Here is a 17,013-nt window from a genome sequence, read left to right on the forward strand (position 1 = left end):
CCCCTCATCATTTTGTGCGGCTTACGAGATCCCTGAAGGAGGACCTTGAGGTGTGGGATTTGTTTCTGCGTGATTATAATGGTCGGACGTTGTGGATGGAGGAGCCGGTCACTAATGTGGACCTGGAGTTGTGGACGGATGCCGCGGGTGCGGTGGGGTTCGGTGCTTATTTTGGGGGTAGTTGGTGTGTGGGGAGCTGGCCGGCCGGCTGGGCTCGTGCGGGTTTGACTAAGAATTTAACTTTCCTGGAGTTGTTTCCCATTTTGGTGGCGGTGGAGGTGTGGGGTGATCGTCTCGCTAATCGCCAGGTTCGTTTTTGGTGTGACAACCTTGCCGTGGTTCAGGCGATTTCTAATCTCACCTCCTCTTCGGTTCCCGTGTTGCGCTTGTTGCGGCGCTTGGTGTTGCGTTGTCTTCAGCTTAATATGTGCCTTAGGGCTTCTCATGTTCCTGGTGTTGACAATTGTATAGCTGACTCCCTTTCTCGTTTGCAGTGGGACCGATTCTTCGCTTTGGCGCCCGGGGCGGACAAGGTGGGCACGGATTTTCCGGCTTGGATGTGGAGTCTGGGCGAGCTGGAGTAGAGGTCCTTCTGCAACGTTCTCTGGTCCCTGCTACTCGTGGTTTTTACGATCAGGTTTGGGGTGAATGGACTGCTTTTTGGGCCGAGGCGTCCGCTTTGGAACAGGGTCTTAGTAGGGCGGAGTGCCTGTTGTGGCTGGTGGGTTATTGGTTTAGTAGTGGGGTGTCTGTTGCGGGTTTGGGTCGCCGGATGGCTGCACTTGCTTTTCATTTTAAGACCTTTATGGTCCGTCAGGCTCTGCGGGGGTATCGGCGGGGTGCTGCTAGGCGTGATTCTAGGAGGCCGGTTTCTTACCCTCTGCTGTTGGATTTGGTGGCGTTTCTAGACGGGGCTTGTGTGTCGCGGGAGGAGTTCTTGTTGTTTCGGCTGGCGTTTGTCCTCGCCTTTTTTGGTGCCTTCCGTATTGGTGAGCTTGTGAGTCCCAGCAAGTCTGTCCCTGGTGGCCTGCTGTTCGATGATGTTTTGCTGTCCGGTGGGGGGGTCCGGTTGGGTCTTCGGAGGTCCAAGACGGATCAGGAGGGCAGGGGTCGTTTTATTGTTTTGCAGTCTCTTCCCGGTTCTTCGGTTTGCCCGCATGACTGTATGGCGGCTTATCTTGCAGTTCGGCCTCAGGTTGGGGGGCCTTTGCTGGTGCATATGGACGGTTCCCATCTGTCCCGGTTTCAGTTCATTGCCTTGTTTAAGCGGGCCCTGGCTAACCTCGGTTTGTCGGCTGATGAGTATGGGTCCCATTCCTTCCGGATTGGGGCGGCTACGGAAGCTGCGCGGTGGGGGTTGCGTCAGGAGGTGATTATGCGGTTGGGCAGGTGGGAGTCTAGCCGTTTTCTGTCGTATGTTCGTCCTCATTTGCTGTGAAGGTTGTTTTCTTGACGTTTGTTTTTCTTTGTTTGTTTTTTAGGAGCAGTTTGGATCCTGGGGCACTCCTATGTCTTCTGGGCGGCGCGTCGGGCTGCTGTGCGGCCGAATGGGAGGCAGCTGGGTCTTGATCCCGCGCAGTTGACGGTCCGCTGGCTCGGTTTCCGAGGTATGCGTTGGGATCGTGTGTCCCGAGAGGTGTCTCGCCACGTTCAGATCCATGGGGTTCCTCGGATCCTGCTCCTGCATGTCGGTGGGAATGATTTGTGTTCGGTTCCTATCCGGGCGCTGATAGCTGATATTAAGGCAGACCTGCTTCAGCTTTGGGCCGCTTACCCGGAGACGGTGTTCGTTTGGTTTGAGATAGTGCGCCGTTTGCGTTGGCGTGGTGCCAACTCGTTGGCCGGTATTGAACGGGCACGCAAGCAGGTTAATAGGTCGGTTTCGCGTTTTGTGGCTTTTCGGGGTGGCATAGTGGTTAGGCATAGGGACTTGGAGGGTGACGTTACGGGGTTGTTCCGTGATGACGGTGTTCATTTGTCCGACATTGGTCTGGACATTTGGCTGCTGGACGTTCGGTCCGGTTTAGAGAGGGCCGAGGCTGTGTTGGGGAGCCGGTGAAGCGCAAGGGGTCGCGTTCTCCGGCCTTGGCCGGGTACTCTGGTTTTGTTAAGCTGGTACGGTGCAGGAGTTAACCATCTAGGTATGGTTACTTGTGGTGCACAGAGGTGTAAGTGCAGAACACTCCAGGGGCATGCGCCTCTGTGAATCGTAAGGTCATGTGACTGCCGCGCTAGGGGACGCCGGCAGTTCCAGCAGAGATACAGGTGGGCACGCCCATACCAGCAGGTTATTAATTTGGTTATTGATGGTTACAATTGGTTATGTTGTCTTTCGTTTTGACAATAATTATTGATATATGTTGTGTCAAATTTGTTGTGTTTATAATATTTGACACTTTATGACATATTAATAAAGGTTGAGTGTCGCGGTGCTGAAGTGTTTAAGTCCGCACCGCGGACAAATAATTCCATTCTGACGTTAATAAAATTTTGAAATAAAGAAGTGTCTCTTGTTTTATTTGTGAAAGAGGTACCGAAACTGGACGCTACTTCATTCATGGATTATGAATATTTTAATAACAAAAAGACAAAGATTACACAGTGCCACAATTACAAAAAAACAAGACGTACAAAAGAAAACCAAAATGGCAAACAGTTCTTAAAACGATGGGACTTAAACACAGGACCCTCACTCACGAGTTTCTTCAATAAGCCGGCCTGTGGGAACTCCTTAAGTCCAGACGGTTTTTTTATGATGTTGTTCCGATTAGAGTATGTCGTGAAGTTCTGCATTGAGGTCGCTGCTTTGCCCCTAAATCAGATTCTGTTTCAAGAAAACATCCCTTTGACCACATGGCCATTTATATGACACCTTTTCCAAGAATTGGTTCCCATCTTTGATGTGCCAATAAATTATGGTGGGGTAAAGGTGATGGAAAACCCCTCCACTTAAGATAGGAATGGAATTCCTACAACTAAGGATCCTTATCGGTTAGGCCATGAATCACCACAGGGGTCCTGGGAAGATGACACCTCTTGCCAGATCAGATATGGAGGGCATGTACAAAGAAACTGATTTAGATGAACATTGCTAACACAAAAGAATTAACCACCTCTGCTGGATTATCCTTCCATGTATCCACTACATTATATGAGTTAATCATGACAACTACACTTCCGTATACTACAGTGCTGACGAGGCTGTATTTCCTGTTAATCCAAGTCTTGTATGTCCGGTGACTATGGGCAGAGGGAAGCAACGTCTGGCGGGTGAACCTAACCTGTTTATAAGCCCGTGTGTTTCCCAAATAAAGAGTCCCCATTTTGCCTCACTACGAGTCTCGTCTTGCTATTTAGTTAAGCCTCGGTGCTGCCCTTATCAGGGCCTCCGAGCCCCGCAATGGCCGTACCACATTAAACCGGTGTTTTCGGGGGTGATCCTGAAGGAGCCGCGGCGATCCCCGGGTGCCGATAACTTGGGGTCCTGAGTATATCCTGTCCAAAAGGTTAGGCGATCGGTCAAAGGGACCCCGAGCGGCAGCAGTTTAAAGTTTCCCCGTGACGGACCGTGAGATACCCCACGGGTGGTGGGTGCACGGACCAGGGGTGGTTCGGGGAAGAGGCCTCCTATAGATTACCGGCTGCTGGGGCTGCTAGGAGAGCAGAGATCAGCCGGCGTCGTAACCGAGGTTGGTAACTTGTTTCTGGCTCTTCATCAAGGTATCAGCTGCATCTTTAGAGAGACCTTGTGACGGATCGTCCTGTGCCCCAGACTGGACACATCCGCCAGCCAGCTCCTAACCTCTCCCAGTCAGCGGACACGCTGTGGCTGTCCGAAGAAAGCAGTCACAGACCAGCACTTCCCTCAATCATGAGACAGGACTTCATGCTTTGAGGTTAAAACAGAACTCTCCTTTTATTACACACAGAATTTATATACAATCTCAATTCAATGAGCACCGAACCCAACCCCCAATCCCATCAGCCATATCCCATCACAAATCCCATCAGCCACATCCCATCACAAATCCCATCAGTTTCCAGGGGATGTATCGGGTGAGGAGATTAAGAGATACAATGGGTTTCCCCCACCTGTGTTATCCCCCCTGTAGTGCGGGTGCCGCCTGGGCAGACAGGGCTGTGCTGGCTGATTAAGAGCCCCAGCCGGATTACAGGATTGTCTCTGAAGGTTGGAGCTGCAGCTACATTCAAACAGGTTACAAACAAATATAATAATAATAACAGTGAAGATGAGACATGGTTCTTCACAGACCTGCCTGAATTAAAGTCTCCCTTTCAGGAGCCAAACTGAAAGACTGAAACAGGCGGGATTTGGGTGGAGGACAGGCCCCTGCTGGAGCAGGTCTGGTTTGATCTCCAACCTTAGAAGGCTCTCTATGGACAGACGAATCAACTCCGGGTACCAAATCCTTTTGGGCCAGTCGGGAGCTATCAGAATCACCCGACATATGTCCCAGGCGATGAGAGGAAGAGGGGGCAAGATATCACCCAGGTCGAAGGCCCAAACCTGAGAAAAGGCATCCAGAGCTAAGGGATGGCCTGCTGCTGACAGAGAATAAAACAGAGGGAGTTTCTTGTTGGCTGTAGTAGCCATGAGGTCAATCTCTGGAACTCCCCAGATCTTCGTGATCTGATGAAACGTTGCATAGCTCAGGCTCCACTCTCCTTGAAGAACAGAAATTCTGCTTAGGAAATCTGCAGTGACGTTCTCCTTTCCATGGATGAAGACGACCGAAAGGTGAGAAAGATGAAATTTGGCCCACTTCCCGATCTTCTGACGAAGACTTCCTAACTGAAGACTTCTCGTGCCACCTTGTTTGTTCAGGAAAGCCACTACCGTGCGATTGTCCGACAGAATTCTTACCGCTTTCCCTCGTAGCCTGGACTGCCATGAGAGGAGAGCTTTCCAAACTACCCGAAGTTCCAGCATATTGATTTGAAGATGGCGCTCGTGGTTGGACCAAAAACCTTGACGGAATTCTTTGTCCATCGTAGCTCCAGAACCGGATAAACTGGCGTCCGTGGAAACGACTGTCCAAGAGGGCTCGGTCCAGACCAGACCTGAACCCAGCCTTTTCACCTGAAGCCACCATCTGAGGGAAGAACGGACGCTGGGAGGAAGAGAGACCTTCCTTGAAAGTGCCGGAACGGATCGATTCCATGACTTCAGGATGAGACATTGTAGAGGACGGATATGCAGAAGCGCCTATGCCACGGCAGGCCTTGTAGAAACCATCAGTCCAAGAAGTCACATGAGAAGCCGTAGACTGGAAAGACATCTGGAAAGAATCAAGCTGGTAAGGCTGATAATATTCTTTTGACACGTAGTGTCCAGGATAAACCCCAGGAAGGGAATTATTCTGTTGGGAAGCAGGTGGGATTTTCGAAAATTGACAATCCATCCCAAATCCTGAAGCATGGAAACAGTCCTGTGAATCTGTTGAGACTCAGCTGATAGAAGCCAGTCGTCTAGGTATGGGACTACCTTGATTATTTCCTGAGGAAAGCCACGATCCCTGATAGTAGTTTCGTAAAAATTCCCGGTGCTGAAGCGAGAACGAAAGGAAGGGTCTGGAACTGGAAATGACGAATCCCTGATGTAGACGGAATGGCCACCCGAAGGAACCTCTGAGAATCTTGCTTGTTGGGAACATGAAGATAGGCGTCTTGAAGATCGAAAGTAGCCAGGAAAAGAAGATCCACGGTGGATTTGAGAGATTCCATCCTGAACTTCCTGGAACTCACTAATTGATTTAGAAACTTGAGGTCTATGATAAGCCTGAAGTCTCCTGATGGTTTGGGAACCACGAAGATGTGGGAGTAAACACCTCTTCCTCTTTGGGCAGCAGGCACTGGGATAAGTACTTGTTTCTTGACAAAATCCTGCACCAGATCCAAAAGCGCCTTTCTCCTGGAAGGATCCGCGGGAGGTGTAGACATCATAAAACGCTCTGGAGTGCTGACAAGCTCCAGACCGTACCCTCTGGAAATGATCCCCAGGGTCCAAAGGTCTGGACAAACAAGAGCCCAAAGGTGGAAAAAAAATTCTCAGCCTGCCCCCTACCGCACAACTCCTGGCGTCAAGGTCTCTTAGCGGCTCCATCTTCATGTTTAGATGTGAAGGGTCTGCCCCTACCACGAAACCGAGCCTGGGGTCGGAATCTTGACCTCTGGAGGACCTGAACGAACAATTTGGACGAAAACGAGGTAAGGGTTTACGTTTAGGCAAGAAGTACTTATCCCCAGTAGCCTTTTCCAATAAAGTTTCCAGCTCTTTCCCAAACAGATCTTTGCCAGAAAAAGGAATCCCGCACAAATGTTGCTTGGAAGCGGAGTCTGCTGACCAGGCTTTGAGCCATAGAGCCCTTCTAGACACAACCGACAATGCAGAGGCCCTAGCAGCCATGCGTACGGATTCCATAGCTGAGTCACATAAAAAAATCAGCAGCGCTCTTCACATCTGAGATGCCACGGAGGATATCCTCTTCTCCTGCACCGCTTAGGATATCATCTTCAATTTGTTGAAGCCATAAGCGCATAGCCCTAGCTACTGAGGCTGCTGCAATGCCTGGCTTAAAGATAGCTGCTGAGGCTTCAAAAGATCTCTTAGCTGCCCCTTCTGCCTTCCTATCCATGGGATCCGAAAAATGAGAGGAATCTTCTAAAGGTATAGCAGATCTTCCGGTGGCTCTGGCCACTGGAGCATCAACTTTGGGAGTTGAACAGAGCTCAGAGAAATCGTCTGGAAAAGGAAAGAGTCTGGACACCCTTTTACAGGTAAGGTAAGGTTACTGACCAGAGGGCCGGAACCCAGGCCGAGGGTCGGGGCCCACAGATCTAGGCTGAGGTAAAGAATCCATAACAGAGGTTTTAATCTGCTGAAAAGTGGACTGAAGCTCAGCCTTCATCCATTCCTTGAATTCTGAAATGGACTCCTCTCTGGCTTTGAGGCAGGATGAGCAAAATTTCCTAGAGGCGTCAGACATTGTAGCCTTGCGGTTTTTACAGGCAAAATGTTTCGTCTTGGATGCAGCCTTCCTAGGAGCTGGTGACTCTTCAGGGAAGTCTGGCTTATCTAGCGACATCCTAATAATAAAGGATAGGAGACGGTTAAAACAAAAAGAAAAAACAAACGCAGACAAATTCCCATAGACTCATAACCTACTTGGTTTAAGAGGCAGAAAACACCAGAACAGAAAATCTCAGGAAGCCAGGACTCTTCATCAGAAGAAAACTGCAAACTAAAAGCAGTACAAGCTAATAAAAAAAACCTTACCAAACCGAGGGAAAAAGGTCCAGAAAACCGCCAAAAAGCCTTCTCGGACCTGAGAGCTGCTTACAGATCTGCCCCCTTCCTGATCTCAGATGCCTCCTGGCAGACTGAGATGAAACCGGAAGCACGCCACCGCAAAGATCAGACGCTTCCTGGCTGAAATCGTCGGCAGACTGAAGCAGAGTCCCGATGTTCTGCTTACAGCTAGCCCGCCCAAGGGCTGCTAAAGGTAAGTAGGCTAGAGTCCTTCAGAGGACCCTGCGTGAAGGAGCCTTTCCCTGCTCCGGTAAACAGGTTCCTACCGAGGACCGGAGAGGGTTAAAACGGGCAAAAAACCCTTGCCCACTACCCAAAGCGGGACTGCAGCGCTGGACAGGAGAGCTCTCCCACAAGCTCTGAAAACAACAAACGGGGGATGTACCTACCCGGATAGGGCAGGAAAGAACTGTGGGTAAAGGGTTCTGGGGGTTTAAATCTTTCCTACCTTATTCGGATAGGCGGCGCTATCTCCTATGCTACCGGGAGTAACAAGGGAAATATATCCTCACTGTCGTGGACCATGCCACCCGTTACCCCCTAGATTTGCTTAGAGAGCACTGGCAGGGACCAAAGGGCCGACCATAGTAGAGTACGTGTTGGCCTTCTGGTATAGATTGAAGGACCACACGGACATGGTCCGGGAAAACCTTCAAGTGGCGCAAGGTTGGCAGAAACGGTGGTACGAGCGGACCGCCCCGGAGCCGCTCCTTTGAAGTAGGGCAGAAGGTCCTAGCGCTTAAACCATCCCGTCAGGATAAGCTGCAGGTGGTGTGGCAGGGACCGTATCGGGTGGTGAAGCAACTGTGCAACACCACCTACATGGTAGCTAAATGTGCAGACGGAAGGATCCAGCGAACCTTCCGTGTGAACATGTTGAAAGCCTACCAGGAGCGTCCCGAGGAAGTAGCAGTTATTTGCGCCCCGGCGATAGATGACCCTGAGGGATTACGCTGCTAGAATTGCCCAGGTAGTGTCAGGGACGAGGGAACTTGGCGCGATACAGTTAGCGGCGCAGTTAGGGAAATCCCAGAAGGCCCAAGTTCTCCAGCTGTTAGACCAGAGAGTCGGCTTACTCTCTGCCCTCCCGGGATGCACCACCGCGTGGAGACTCCAGGGCAGACCCCGTTACGCCAAGCTGCGTACCGAGTTCCTGAGTCTGTCCGAGAAGGCATGTTAAGGGAGTTTAGGGAGATGCTCGATCTGGGAGTGATTGAGCCGTCCGAGAGCCCCTTGGCTTTTCCGGTAGTCCTAGTGCCTAAGAGAGACTACCGCAGGCTCAATGACCGGACTGTGACTGACACGTACCCCATGTCCCGAGTAGATGATTTGTTACACCGCATCTCTCGTGGTAAGTTCCTATCCACCCTCGACCTATGCAAGGGGTACTGGCAGATTCCTCTTGTGACGGGCCTCGGGTACCCCGGCTGGGTACACCCGTCAATTCTTAGTTGCTTCCTCCCGGAACCACAAGGGTTAACCACTTCCAGCTGTAGCCTATACTAGCAGGGAAGGGAGTAGGAATGCGGCTTGGATTCTTGGGTGAAGGAGCACCGTAGCTCGCCGAAGCGTAGCTGAATCTGGTGCTGTAACTGTCCTGAGAAGGAAAGTGAGTGATCCAGCAAGCCCCTGAAGCATTAGACAAGACTAATGTCCAGGGAAGTGACACACTTTATTGGGAAACACACAGGCTTATATACAGGTTAGGTGATAAAAAGGTCATAAATCAGGACACATCTTCCCGCCCTGCCCAGACAGTCCGGCGCCGTGCTTAGGCTACCGAGCCCCGCAATGTCCGTATACATTTGTTCATCGTTCTCGGGGTGATCCCGATGGCGCAGCGGCGATCTTATTGGTGCCTAGGGGGCGGTCGGGGACCAGGAAGATCTGGTCCAAAAAGCGACGTGATCGTTCAACGGGGTCCCGAGCGAAACAACCGTTTAAAGTTTCCCCGGGACGGACCGCGAGATAGCCGGCACGGGTTCGGCAGCCGCGCCGGCCATTTTCCGCTCCTCCGGAAGTCCCGGCGACCAGGCATGCAGGGGAGGCTTTTCCCCACGAATTGGTCTTGCTCCGTACCCCACCCCCGGTGGGTTAATAGCAAGGTAAATAGTGCGGTAGGTGAGGGCTGATGGCGTCCGGGATACGAGGGGTTAATGTATGGGGGCAGGGCATGTGGGACATGGACAGGGGCAGCACGGGAGGGAGAACAAAGGCACAGAAGACAGACACACAGATAGATATACATAACTATCACAACAATGATATTAAACTGCATAAGTCGGACTATACCAATTTAGGATTATGCCTTTTGGGATGAAGAACGCTCCGGCGACGTTCCAGAGGATGGTAGATCGACTCCTCGATGACCTCCAGGACTATGCTTGCGCGTTGTCTCGGCAATCGGAGTTCGTCACCTAACCAAAGAAACAGCCCTAAGCCGACCCGTTGGGGTCTAGCCGGGTCTGTCACTGCAAACAAAGGGGGGAGTAATGTGATGGTTCCTACAGTCACCCTACCCCTCAGTTAATGTTATCCAGTGACATGAAACTCTTTAATGTGTTATTAATAAAAATGTATATTATTGCCTTATTTTGTAAAAGTTTGCACACGGCACACTAAGGTCTGAGAGATAATCTAATAAAGATAATGTGTGCTCTTTATCTCCCAGACTTAGTGGTGCCGGTGTCCTGTTGTATTGCTCCTCCTCCCCCCTCGTGGTGTCCCTACCTATAAAAGGCGACACCTGTCCCATAATAAACAGTTATTCCTTTTCTTGTACCTAAAGACTAGTCTTGCCTGGTTATTTGGGTACCGGATAGCGATATCCCTTTACTTTGCTTGGGGATATTGCCTACAGATTGCGGGGAATTATTGTCCTGAAGGGAGAAGTCGCTCTTGGCGGAGAGGGAGAACCTGAGGTCCCTGGTCGGTCCGTCACACCGACACTAGCGGAGCAGGGCTCACGAGCTGGTCCGGTGACCCTAGCTTCACGGCACCGCAGCCCGCCGAGGCGTAGCTGAGTACAGTGCCGTAAATGTCCTGAAAATGACAATTAGTGATCCAGCGGGTCCCTGAAGCATTAGACAAAACTAACGTTCCAGGGAAGTAACAGACTTTATTGGGGAAACACACAGGCTTATATACAGGTTAGGTGATAAAAAGGTCATAAATCAGGCACACATCTTCCCTCCCTGCCCAGACAGTCCGGCGCCACGCTTAGGCAACCGAGCCCCGCAATATCCGTAGGGACCCCAGGCGGCAGCAAATCGAAGTTTCCCCGGGACAGCAGGCGTTTGTACGATAGCCGCACCGCCTGATTGCCACCTCTCTAGCGGCTCCAGTGACAAGGGATCCCCAGTCTCTGCGAGGGTGTCTGGGCTACGAGAGCCGAAGTCCATGGGTAGGGCAGGTGATGGTGATACATGGATGAGGTAGGACGGGAAGGGGAGCCAAGCGGCAGTAGGTTGAAGCTTCCCCCGAGATGGACCGCGGGACAGCCGGCGTGGGTCCGATAGCCGCGCCGGGGCAGTTATGGTTAATGGGGTCTTTAGGGTTAATTTAGGGGCAGTAATGGTTAATGGGGTGTTTAGGGTTAATTTAATGCTGAGGACTGAGGGTTAATTTAACAAAGTTAACTAAAGGTGCAGTTAGAGGTAAAGCAATCTAAAAGCAATCTTAAGGTGGGTAATCTAAGAGGAATCTAAATCCTGGGGGCAGTGAAGATTATTAATGTATTTATTTATAAAAGTGTGGTGTCAGTGATATTCTCTGAATGGTTCGAATCTCTGAACGATTCTCTGCCTTCAGTGACATCGCTAGAGTAGGCAGGCAGGAGGGTTCATTGACCCTAATGAAAGGGGCGGGGCCAATCGTTAGTTTGACTGCAGGGAGGGACTGGGGAAACAGTAACTTCTATGAGTCACACTGAGTGATCCGAAGATTCGGATCATGAATCGGATCATTTCAATGACCGACTCGAAATGATCCGATTCACTTTACTGATCCGAACTTCGCATCACTACTTTGGGGTATAGGAAGGGTTAATCCCTTCTTATCAATTAAGCTTTCAGAGGCAAGGGAGATGTCTACAGTGGAGCTACTCACGGCTCTCTCTCAGAATGATTATCAAATTCATTAATACGCTCCCCAGACCATTGCCAGCTACACGATCATCACACAGCTGAGGGATTCCCCGGCTTCTGCCACATTAATTTGCGGTAAACCACAATTTCCTATGCAATGCTGCCACCGTGTGGTAGCACTTAACCACCCACCTTTCTTGAGAACCATATTTATCCGTGTAAGTGCTGGCAGCTTTGCCTCGAATTTTAGCCCTGAAACGGGGTATGGTGTATAATGTAGTTTGTATGAATGGTGTTTAGCCACCGTGAAGCTCAGCAACTAAACATCGGGCTGAAAAACTGCAGTGGAAAGCAGTTGCCTTTAGGGAAGTTTGCAGCAAATTTATAGCAAGACAGATATAGCTTGTTCCAGAGATTATGGGTGGCTCTGAAAAGAGCCTTTGGTGGTGTTGGCCAATTGCCCTGCGGTTACCGATTACCGCACTCACTTGCTCTTGGCAGGCTTGTGGCTCTCGGTCTTCTTGGGCAAGAGCACCGCCTGGATGTTGGGTAGAACACCTCCCTGAGCAATGGTGACCCCTCCGAGCAGCTTATTGAGCTCCTCGTCGTTACGAACGGCAAGTTGCAGGTGGCGAGGAATGATACGGGTCTTTTTGTTGTCGCGTGCAGCGTTACCAGCCAACTCCAATATCTCAGCAGTCAGATACTCCAACACCGCTGCCAGATACACGGGTGCGCCGGCTCCTACTCTCTCGGCATAATTACCCTTGCGAAGAAGCCTATGCACACGGCCGACAGGGAACTGCAAACCGGCACGGGAAGAACGTGTCTTCGCCTTAGCACGAACTTTTCCGCCTTGTTTGCCTCTGCCAGACATGCTATCTCTCGAGAAAAACCTACCCTGATAACCGACTAAGAAGCACGTTAAAATGAAACGCCGCACGCTTACCCAGCTATTTGTAGCTTCCCCCCGTGACGCTATTCGTCACTGATTGGTTCCTTTTCAAAACATCCAATCGGGTGGACATAGTCTGAGACACCAATCGGTGTAGGCACTGCGGTTCATGGGCGGCCGCATCTGCACACGTGACAACCTCATCGAATCGGACGCGAGACAGCAGAACGGCCTTATTTGCATGCGGTGCCTATAAAGGGAAGGGCCCAGCGAAGCAACGCTTCAGTGTTCATCTCCTTCTCCTGCGTTGCGTGTTGAAAAGACAGCAGACGCGATGCCTGATCCAGCGAAATCTGCGCCTGCGCCGAAGAAAGGCTCTAAGAAAGCTGTTACGAAAACGCAGAAAAAAGACGGGAAGAAGCGCAAGAAGAGCAGAAAGGAAAGCTACGCGATTTATGTCTACAAGGTACTAAAGCAGGTGCATCCAGACACTGGCATTTCCTCCAAGGCCATGGGCATCATGAACTCGTTTGTCAACGATATCTTTGAGCGCATTGCCGGGGAAGCTTCACGCCTAGCCCATTACAACAAGCGCTCCACTATCACTTCTCGGGAGATTCAGACTGCTGTACGCCTCCTCCTTCCTGGAGAGCTGGCCAAGCACGCTGTGTCAGAGGGCACCAAGGCTGTTACTAAGTACACCAGCGCCAAGTAAAGTTCTCTTTGTTCTCTCTCTTTAAACAAAGGCTCTTTTGAGAGCCACCTACATGGTCTGTCTCAGAGCTATGTGAATGATCTAGCCCTTTTGTCGGACTGTTAGCTCTCCAGGTTAGCTGGGGTGTTGTGCCCATCGACCAGACTGCCTGGGAAGAGAAGCCCAAGGTGAAGGGGCTCCTGTGATGGCAACGACCTGTATCCCGACTGGGTATTCCAGCTAATTGCTGATTTCTCTTGCTGGGATCTAAGGGATTAACCCCTTCACCGCCAGACAGAACTAGCTTTGCAGAGAGAAGGGGCTGCTTTACCACTGCGGCTAGCCGAAGCTGAGCTACACAGTGGGGCTATTGTCCTGAAAAGGACAATGCGTGATCCTAGCAGAGGATACAGCTCTTCAGAAACCTCGGTGGCGCTGTAGTATACGGAAGTATAGCAATACAGCGCTCTACTGCCCTGAAAAGGGCAGCGCCGAGTCTTACCCTACTAAGACATGACTCGGTAGTGCGGACATGTGGCACACGGACAGGATAAGACATGAGAGGACGACAAAGGCATAATAAAAATCACACACATACTGAGACATACAGAGTAAGAGAACTACACCACAGACGGAACCTACTAACCCTGGGCCGGCCCCCCTTCAAGCCAGCCATGGGCCGGCCCCCCTTCAAGCCAGCCATGGGCCGGCCCCCCTTCCAGCCAGCCAGCCAGCCATGGGCCAGCCCCACTTCAAGCCAGCCATGGGCCAGCCCCACTTCAAGCCAGCCATGGGCCAGCCTTTGGAGGACACCAGCTGCTGATCCCAGCACATGTTCTGCAAACGGGCCCAACTCCCAGCACTCCGATCCTGCCAGCAGCTCAATCTATAGCCAGACCCAGCCACTGTTAAGCTGGTTATTTCAAGGCATGCATAGAAAAACGCGGGCAGACACGGGGACAACATGATCATAGCCTAAGAGAGTGTGTGGGTGGCTCTGAAAAGAGCCGTTGGATGTTTCAGGGTCACGAGTCAACAAGCTTAACCTCCGAAACCGTACAGAGTACGGCCTTGGCGTTTCAAGGCATACACCACGTCCATAGCGGTAACGGTTTTCCTCTTGGCATGCTCCGTATAAGTGACTGCGTCACGAATCACGTTCTCCAAAAACACTTTGAGCACACCACGGGTCTCCTCATAGATCAGCCCAGAGATTCGCTTTACACCTCCTCTGCGAGCCAAACGGCGGATAGCAGGCTTAGTGATACCCTGGATGTTATCCCGAAGCACCTTCCTGTGCCTCTTTGCGCCACCTTTCCCGAGTCCCTTACCTCCTTTGCCACGGCCAGACATGCTCGCGTTTACTCCACGAGCTCCACAGCACAATACTTGCCTACGGCCGGCCCGCTTTCTTTTATGCGTCCTGGACGGACCTGATGGGGAACTGCACCATTCTGCCTCAAGGGGGCGTTGCTTTTTTAATATATGCTTCTCGTTGGTTGGCTGGAGAAGCTTCCAAGCATGCCTCAGCCACCGATTGGCTATTTAGGAATATCAAAAACCTTAATGCTTTTGCCTCCCTCACCTCCACGTGATCGCTTTCGACGATCCCTCATTTACCACTAGGTGGCAGCATATCGCTGTAAATAAACGCCAAACGGAGACCAAGATAAAGGCGGGCTTTTAGCTTTTGCCGTATCGCTGTTAACGGTCAGCCAGTACACAGGTTCACTAGGTAGGAGGCTGACCAAAAGAGAGGAGAAGAAATAAATAAAAAAAGAACCGCAGCTAACGAATAAATGAACGATTCGAGCATGTAATTAAAATAAATATATAAAAAGATAACGCTCCACACCGAAGTCTCTTGATCAAAGGCGGGCTTTTTCAAACCATCGTCCTAGCCTATGAAAAAGAGGGGCGTGATTAAGCGTATCCAATCACATTTACGGCTACTCTATAAAGGGGTAGGCCACAGAATCGTTACAGTTCTGTTGTATTCGTCAGTGAATCAGATCTGCACGCACCAGCATGGCTCGCACCAAGCAGACAGCCCGTAAGTCCACTGGAGGAAAAGCTCCTCGGAAGCAGCTGGCGACCAAAGCTGCGAGGAAAAGCGCTCCGGCTACCGGTGGTGTGAAGAAGCCGCATCGCTACCGCCCGGGCACCGTAGCTCTTAGGGAAATCCGCCGTTACCAGAAGTCCACTGAGTTGCTTATCCGAAAGCTGCCTTTCCAACGGCTGGTGCGTGAGATTGCTCAAGACTTCAAGACCGATCTACGTTTCCAAAGTTCTGCTGTTATGGCTCTCCAGGAAGCCAGCGAGGCTTACCTCGTGGGGCTTTTTGAAGACACCAACTTGTGCGCTATTCACGCTAAGCGGGTTACTATCATGCCAAAAGACATTCAGCTGGCTCGTAGGATCAGAGGTGAACGTGCCTAAGGAAACGTGGTGTGGGCGAACACTGTTTTCCCCCCCTCACCCCTCACAAAGGCTCTTTTAAGAGCCACCACATTGTCACTCAAACGAGCTTGTGTTTTGTGTCTCCCTTCGCATGCATGAAGTTAACCCTGTTGCTCGCGCCCAAGCTTGAAATATCTCACACAGTTATCCCACTACCGAGCGAGCCCTTGAGCGGCCGAGTCCCCGGCTGGGCATAACGAGTAACGGCAAAGCACAATCTTTAAGCCCGCCCCTTATCTCTATTATGTTACGGACAGCGCTCTGAGCGAGAGCGCTGGCCGAATATGTGAATACATGCACAACACACAAGTATTGGGTTAGGCTTGCAGCGGGTGGCCCACATAGCAGCGGCCGAGTGATTCAACGCCTATTTTCTCTTTTTCGGAGGATATGATGGTTCTGAAAAGAACCTTTTGTGTGAAGAATTAAGTGGGAAAGCACACACCAGAGGTGCTCCAAAACCCACGCCCCCCCTTCTCACTTTTTGGGGGCTGCCTTTTTAGCCTGTGGCTTTGCGGGGCTTTTGACTGCCTTGGGCTTTGTGACCTTTTTAGCTGGGCTCTTGCCAGCTTTCTTCGCTTTAACAAACTTAGGCTTCTTGGGACTCTTGGCTGCGGCCGACGGTTTCTTGATCTTTTTCGGGCTTTTCTTCACTCCTGCAGGGGCTTTCTTGGGCGACTTCACAACCTTCTTAGAGGCTACTTTTTTAGGCTTTATGGGAATTTCCTTCTTCTTTGATGTCTTCTCTCTGCTCTCCAGCTGCTTTTTGTTCAGCTTGAAAGAGCCAGAGGCACCGCTTCCTTTCAGCTGGATCAGGGTCTCTTTAGACACCAGACCCTTGAGAGCGAGCTTCAGGCGGCTGTTATTCTTTTCTACGTCGTAGCCGCCAGCAGTGAGTGCTTTTTTAAGAGCTGCGAGAGACACTCCGCTGCGCTCCTTGGACGCAGAGACCGCTTTCACAATCAGCTCGGAGACACTGGGACCGGACTTCACAGGACGGCTTTTTGCAGCTGCCGGCTGTTTCTTCTTAGCAGAGGTTTCTGCCGGCGGAGGCGCAGGGGAAGGAGCTGTCTCGGTCATCTCACTGCCTGGATCCCGCCACGAAAGAGTTACAATCGCACGTAAACACAGGGTTAAACCGCCAGAAGTTTGGCTTTTATAGACGAGCTGCCGAACATTCATTGGTTCATGAGCAGTAGCCTGCGAGCCTATGATTGGACGCCGTTTCTGAAACCTCCCCATGCTGCCAGGGCATCGCTGGATTTGCATTCAGGGGAGGGAGGAAGGGTTGAAAGGAAAATATACTTACTGTTTGTGCGTAAACGTCTCATCACACATCTAATTCAAAGCAGCTGAATTTCTTTCACCGTGCAGCCCCCCCCCAAAAAAAACAAACAAACAAAAAAAAAAACTGCCAGGGAACAGCACCCAAGAGGTGTGAAATAATAAATAAATAAAATAATGAATACAGATAATAAAATAAATTCTTTAATATCACCTATTAAAGATTAATTTACCCTTAAACTTAATCTATAAATTTATATTACCC

The 17,013-nt window shown here is 50.9% G+C and overlaps 5 protein-coding genes across 5 annotated transcripts; 2 read left to right on the forward strand and 3 right to left on the reverse strand.

Moving 5' to 3' along the window:
- Nucleotides 1–11,899: 11,899 nt before the first annotated feature.
- On the reverse strand, nt 11,900–12,312 carry LOC128468917 (histone H2A type 2-B-like). The gene has a single exon (XM_053450731.1). It carries the CDS (start codon nt 12,290–12,292, stop codon nt 11,900–11,902), a length of 393 nt encoding a protein of 130 aa, XP_053306706.1. The 5' UTR covers nt 12,293–12,312.
- A 132-nt stretch (nt 12,313–12,444) lies between these two features.
- Nucleotides 12,445–13,025, forward strand: LOC128468991 (histone H2B 1.1-like). The gene has a single exon (XM_053450794.1). The coding sequence runs from the start codon at nt 12,645–12,647 to the stop codon at nt 13,023–13,025; it is 381 nt and encodes a 126-aa protein (XP_053306769.1). The 5' UTR covers nt 12,445–12,644.
- Nucleotides 13,026–14,036: 1,011 nt separating this feature from the next.
- Nucleotides 14,037–14,385, reverse strand: LOC128469014 (histone H4). Its single transcript, XM_053450814.1, has one exon. It carries the CDS (start codon nt 14,355–14,357, stop codon nt 14,046–14,048), a length of 312 nt encoding a protein of 103 aa, XP_053306789.1. The 5' UTR covers nt 14,358–14,385; the 3' UTR covers nt 14,037–14,045.
- A 645-nt stretch (nt 14,386–15,030) lies between these two features.
- Nucleotides 15,031–15,443, forward strand: LOC128468901 (histone H3). The gene has a single exon (XM_053450717.1). It carries the CDS (start codon nt 15,033–15,035, stop codon nt 15,441–15,443), a length of 411 nt encoding a protein of 136 aa, XP_053306692.1. The 5' UTR covers nt 15,031–15,032.
- A 483-nt stretch (nt 15,444–15,926) lies between these two features.
- On the reverse strand, nt 15,927–16,581 carry LOC128468870 (histone H1B-like). Its single transcript, XM_053450689.1, has one exon. It carries the CDS (start codon nt 16,542–16,544, stop codon nt 15,942–15,944), a length of 603 nt encoding a protein of 200 aa, XP_053306664.1. The 5' UTR covers nt 16,545–16,581; the 3' UTR covers nt 15,927–15,941.
- Between the last annotated feature and the right edge of the window lie 432 nt (nt 16,582–17,013).

The sequence above is a fragment of the Spea bombifrons genome, chromosome 11, assembly GCF_027358695.1.
Source record: "Spea bombifrons isolate aSpeBom1 chromosome 11, aSpeBom1.2.pri, whole genome shotgun sequence".
Taxonomy (NCBI): domain Eukaryota; kingdom Metazoa; phylum Chordata; class Amphibia; order Anura; family Pelobatidae; genus Spea; species Spea bombifrons.

What these genes read in the sequence shown, in the direction of transcription:
- LOC128468917 (XM_053450731.1), bottom strand. Translation starts at nt 12,292, where the DNA reads ATGTCTGGCAGAGGCAAACAAGGCGGAAAAGTTCGTGCTAAGGCGAAG.
- LOC128468991 (XM_053450794.1), top strand. Translation starts at nt 12,645, where the DNA reads ATGCCTGATCCAGCGAAATCTGCGCCTGCGCCGAAGAAAGGCTCTAAG.
- LOC128469014 (XM_053450814.1), bottom strand. Translation starts at nt 14,357, where the DNA reads ATGTCTGGCCGTGGCAAAGGAGGTAAGGGACTCGGGAAAGGTGGCGCA.
- LOC128468901 (XM_053450717.1), top strand. Translation starts at nt 15,033, where the DNA reads ATGGCTCGCACCAAGCAGACAGCCCGTAAGTCCACTGGAGGAAAAGCT.
- LOC128468870 (XM_053450689.1), bottom strand. Translation starts at nt 16,544, where the DNA reads ATGACCGAGACAGCTCCTTCCCCTGCGCCTCCGCCGGCAGAAACCTCT.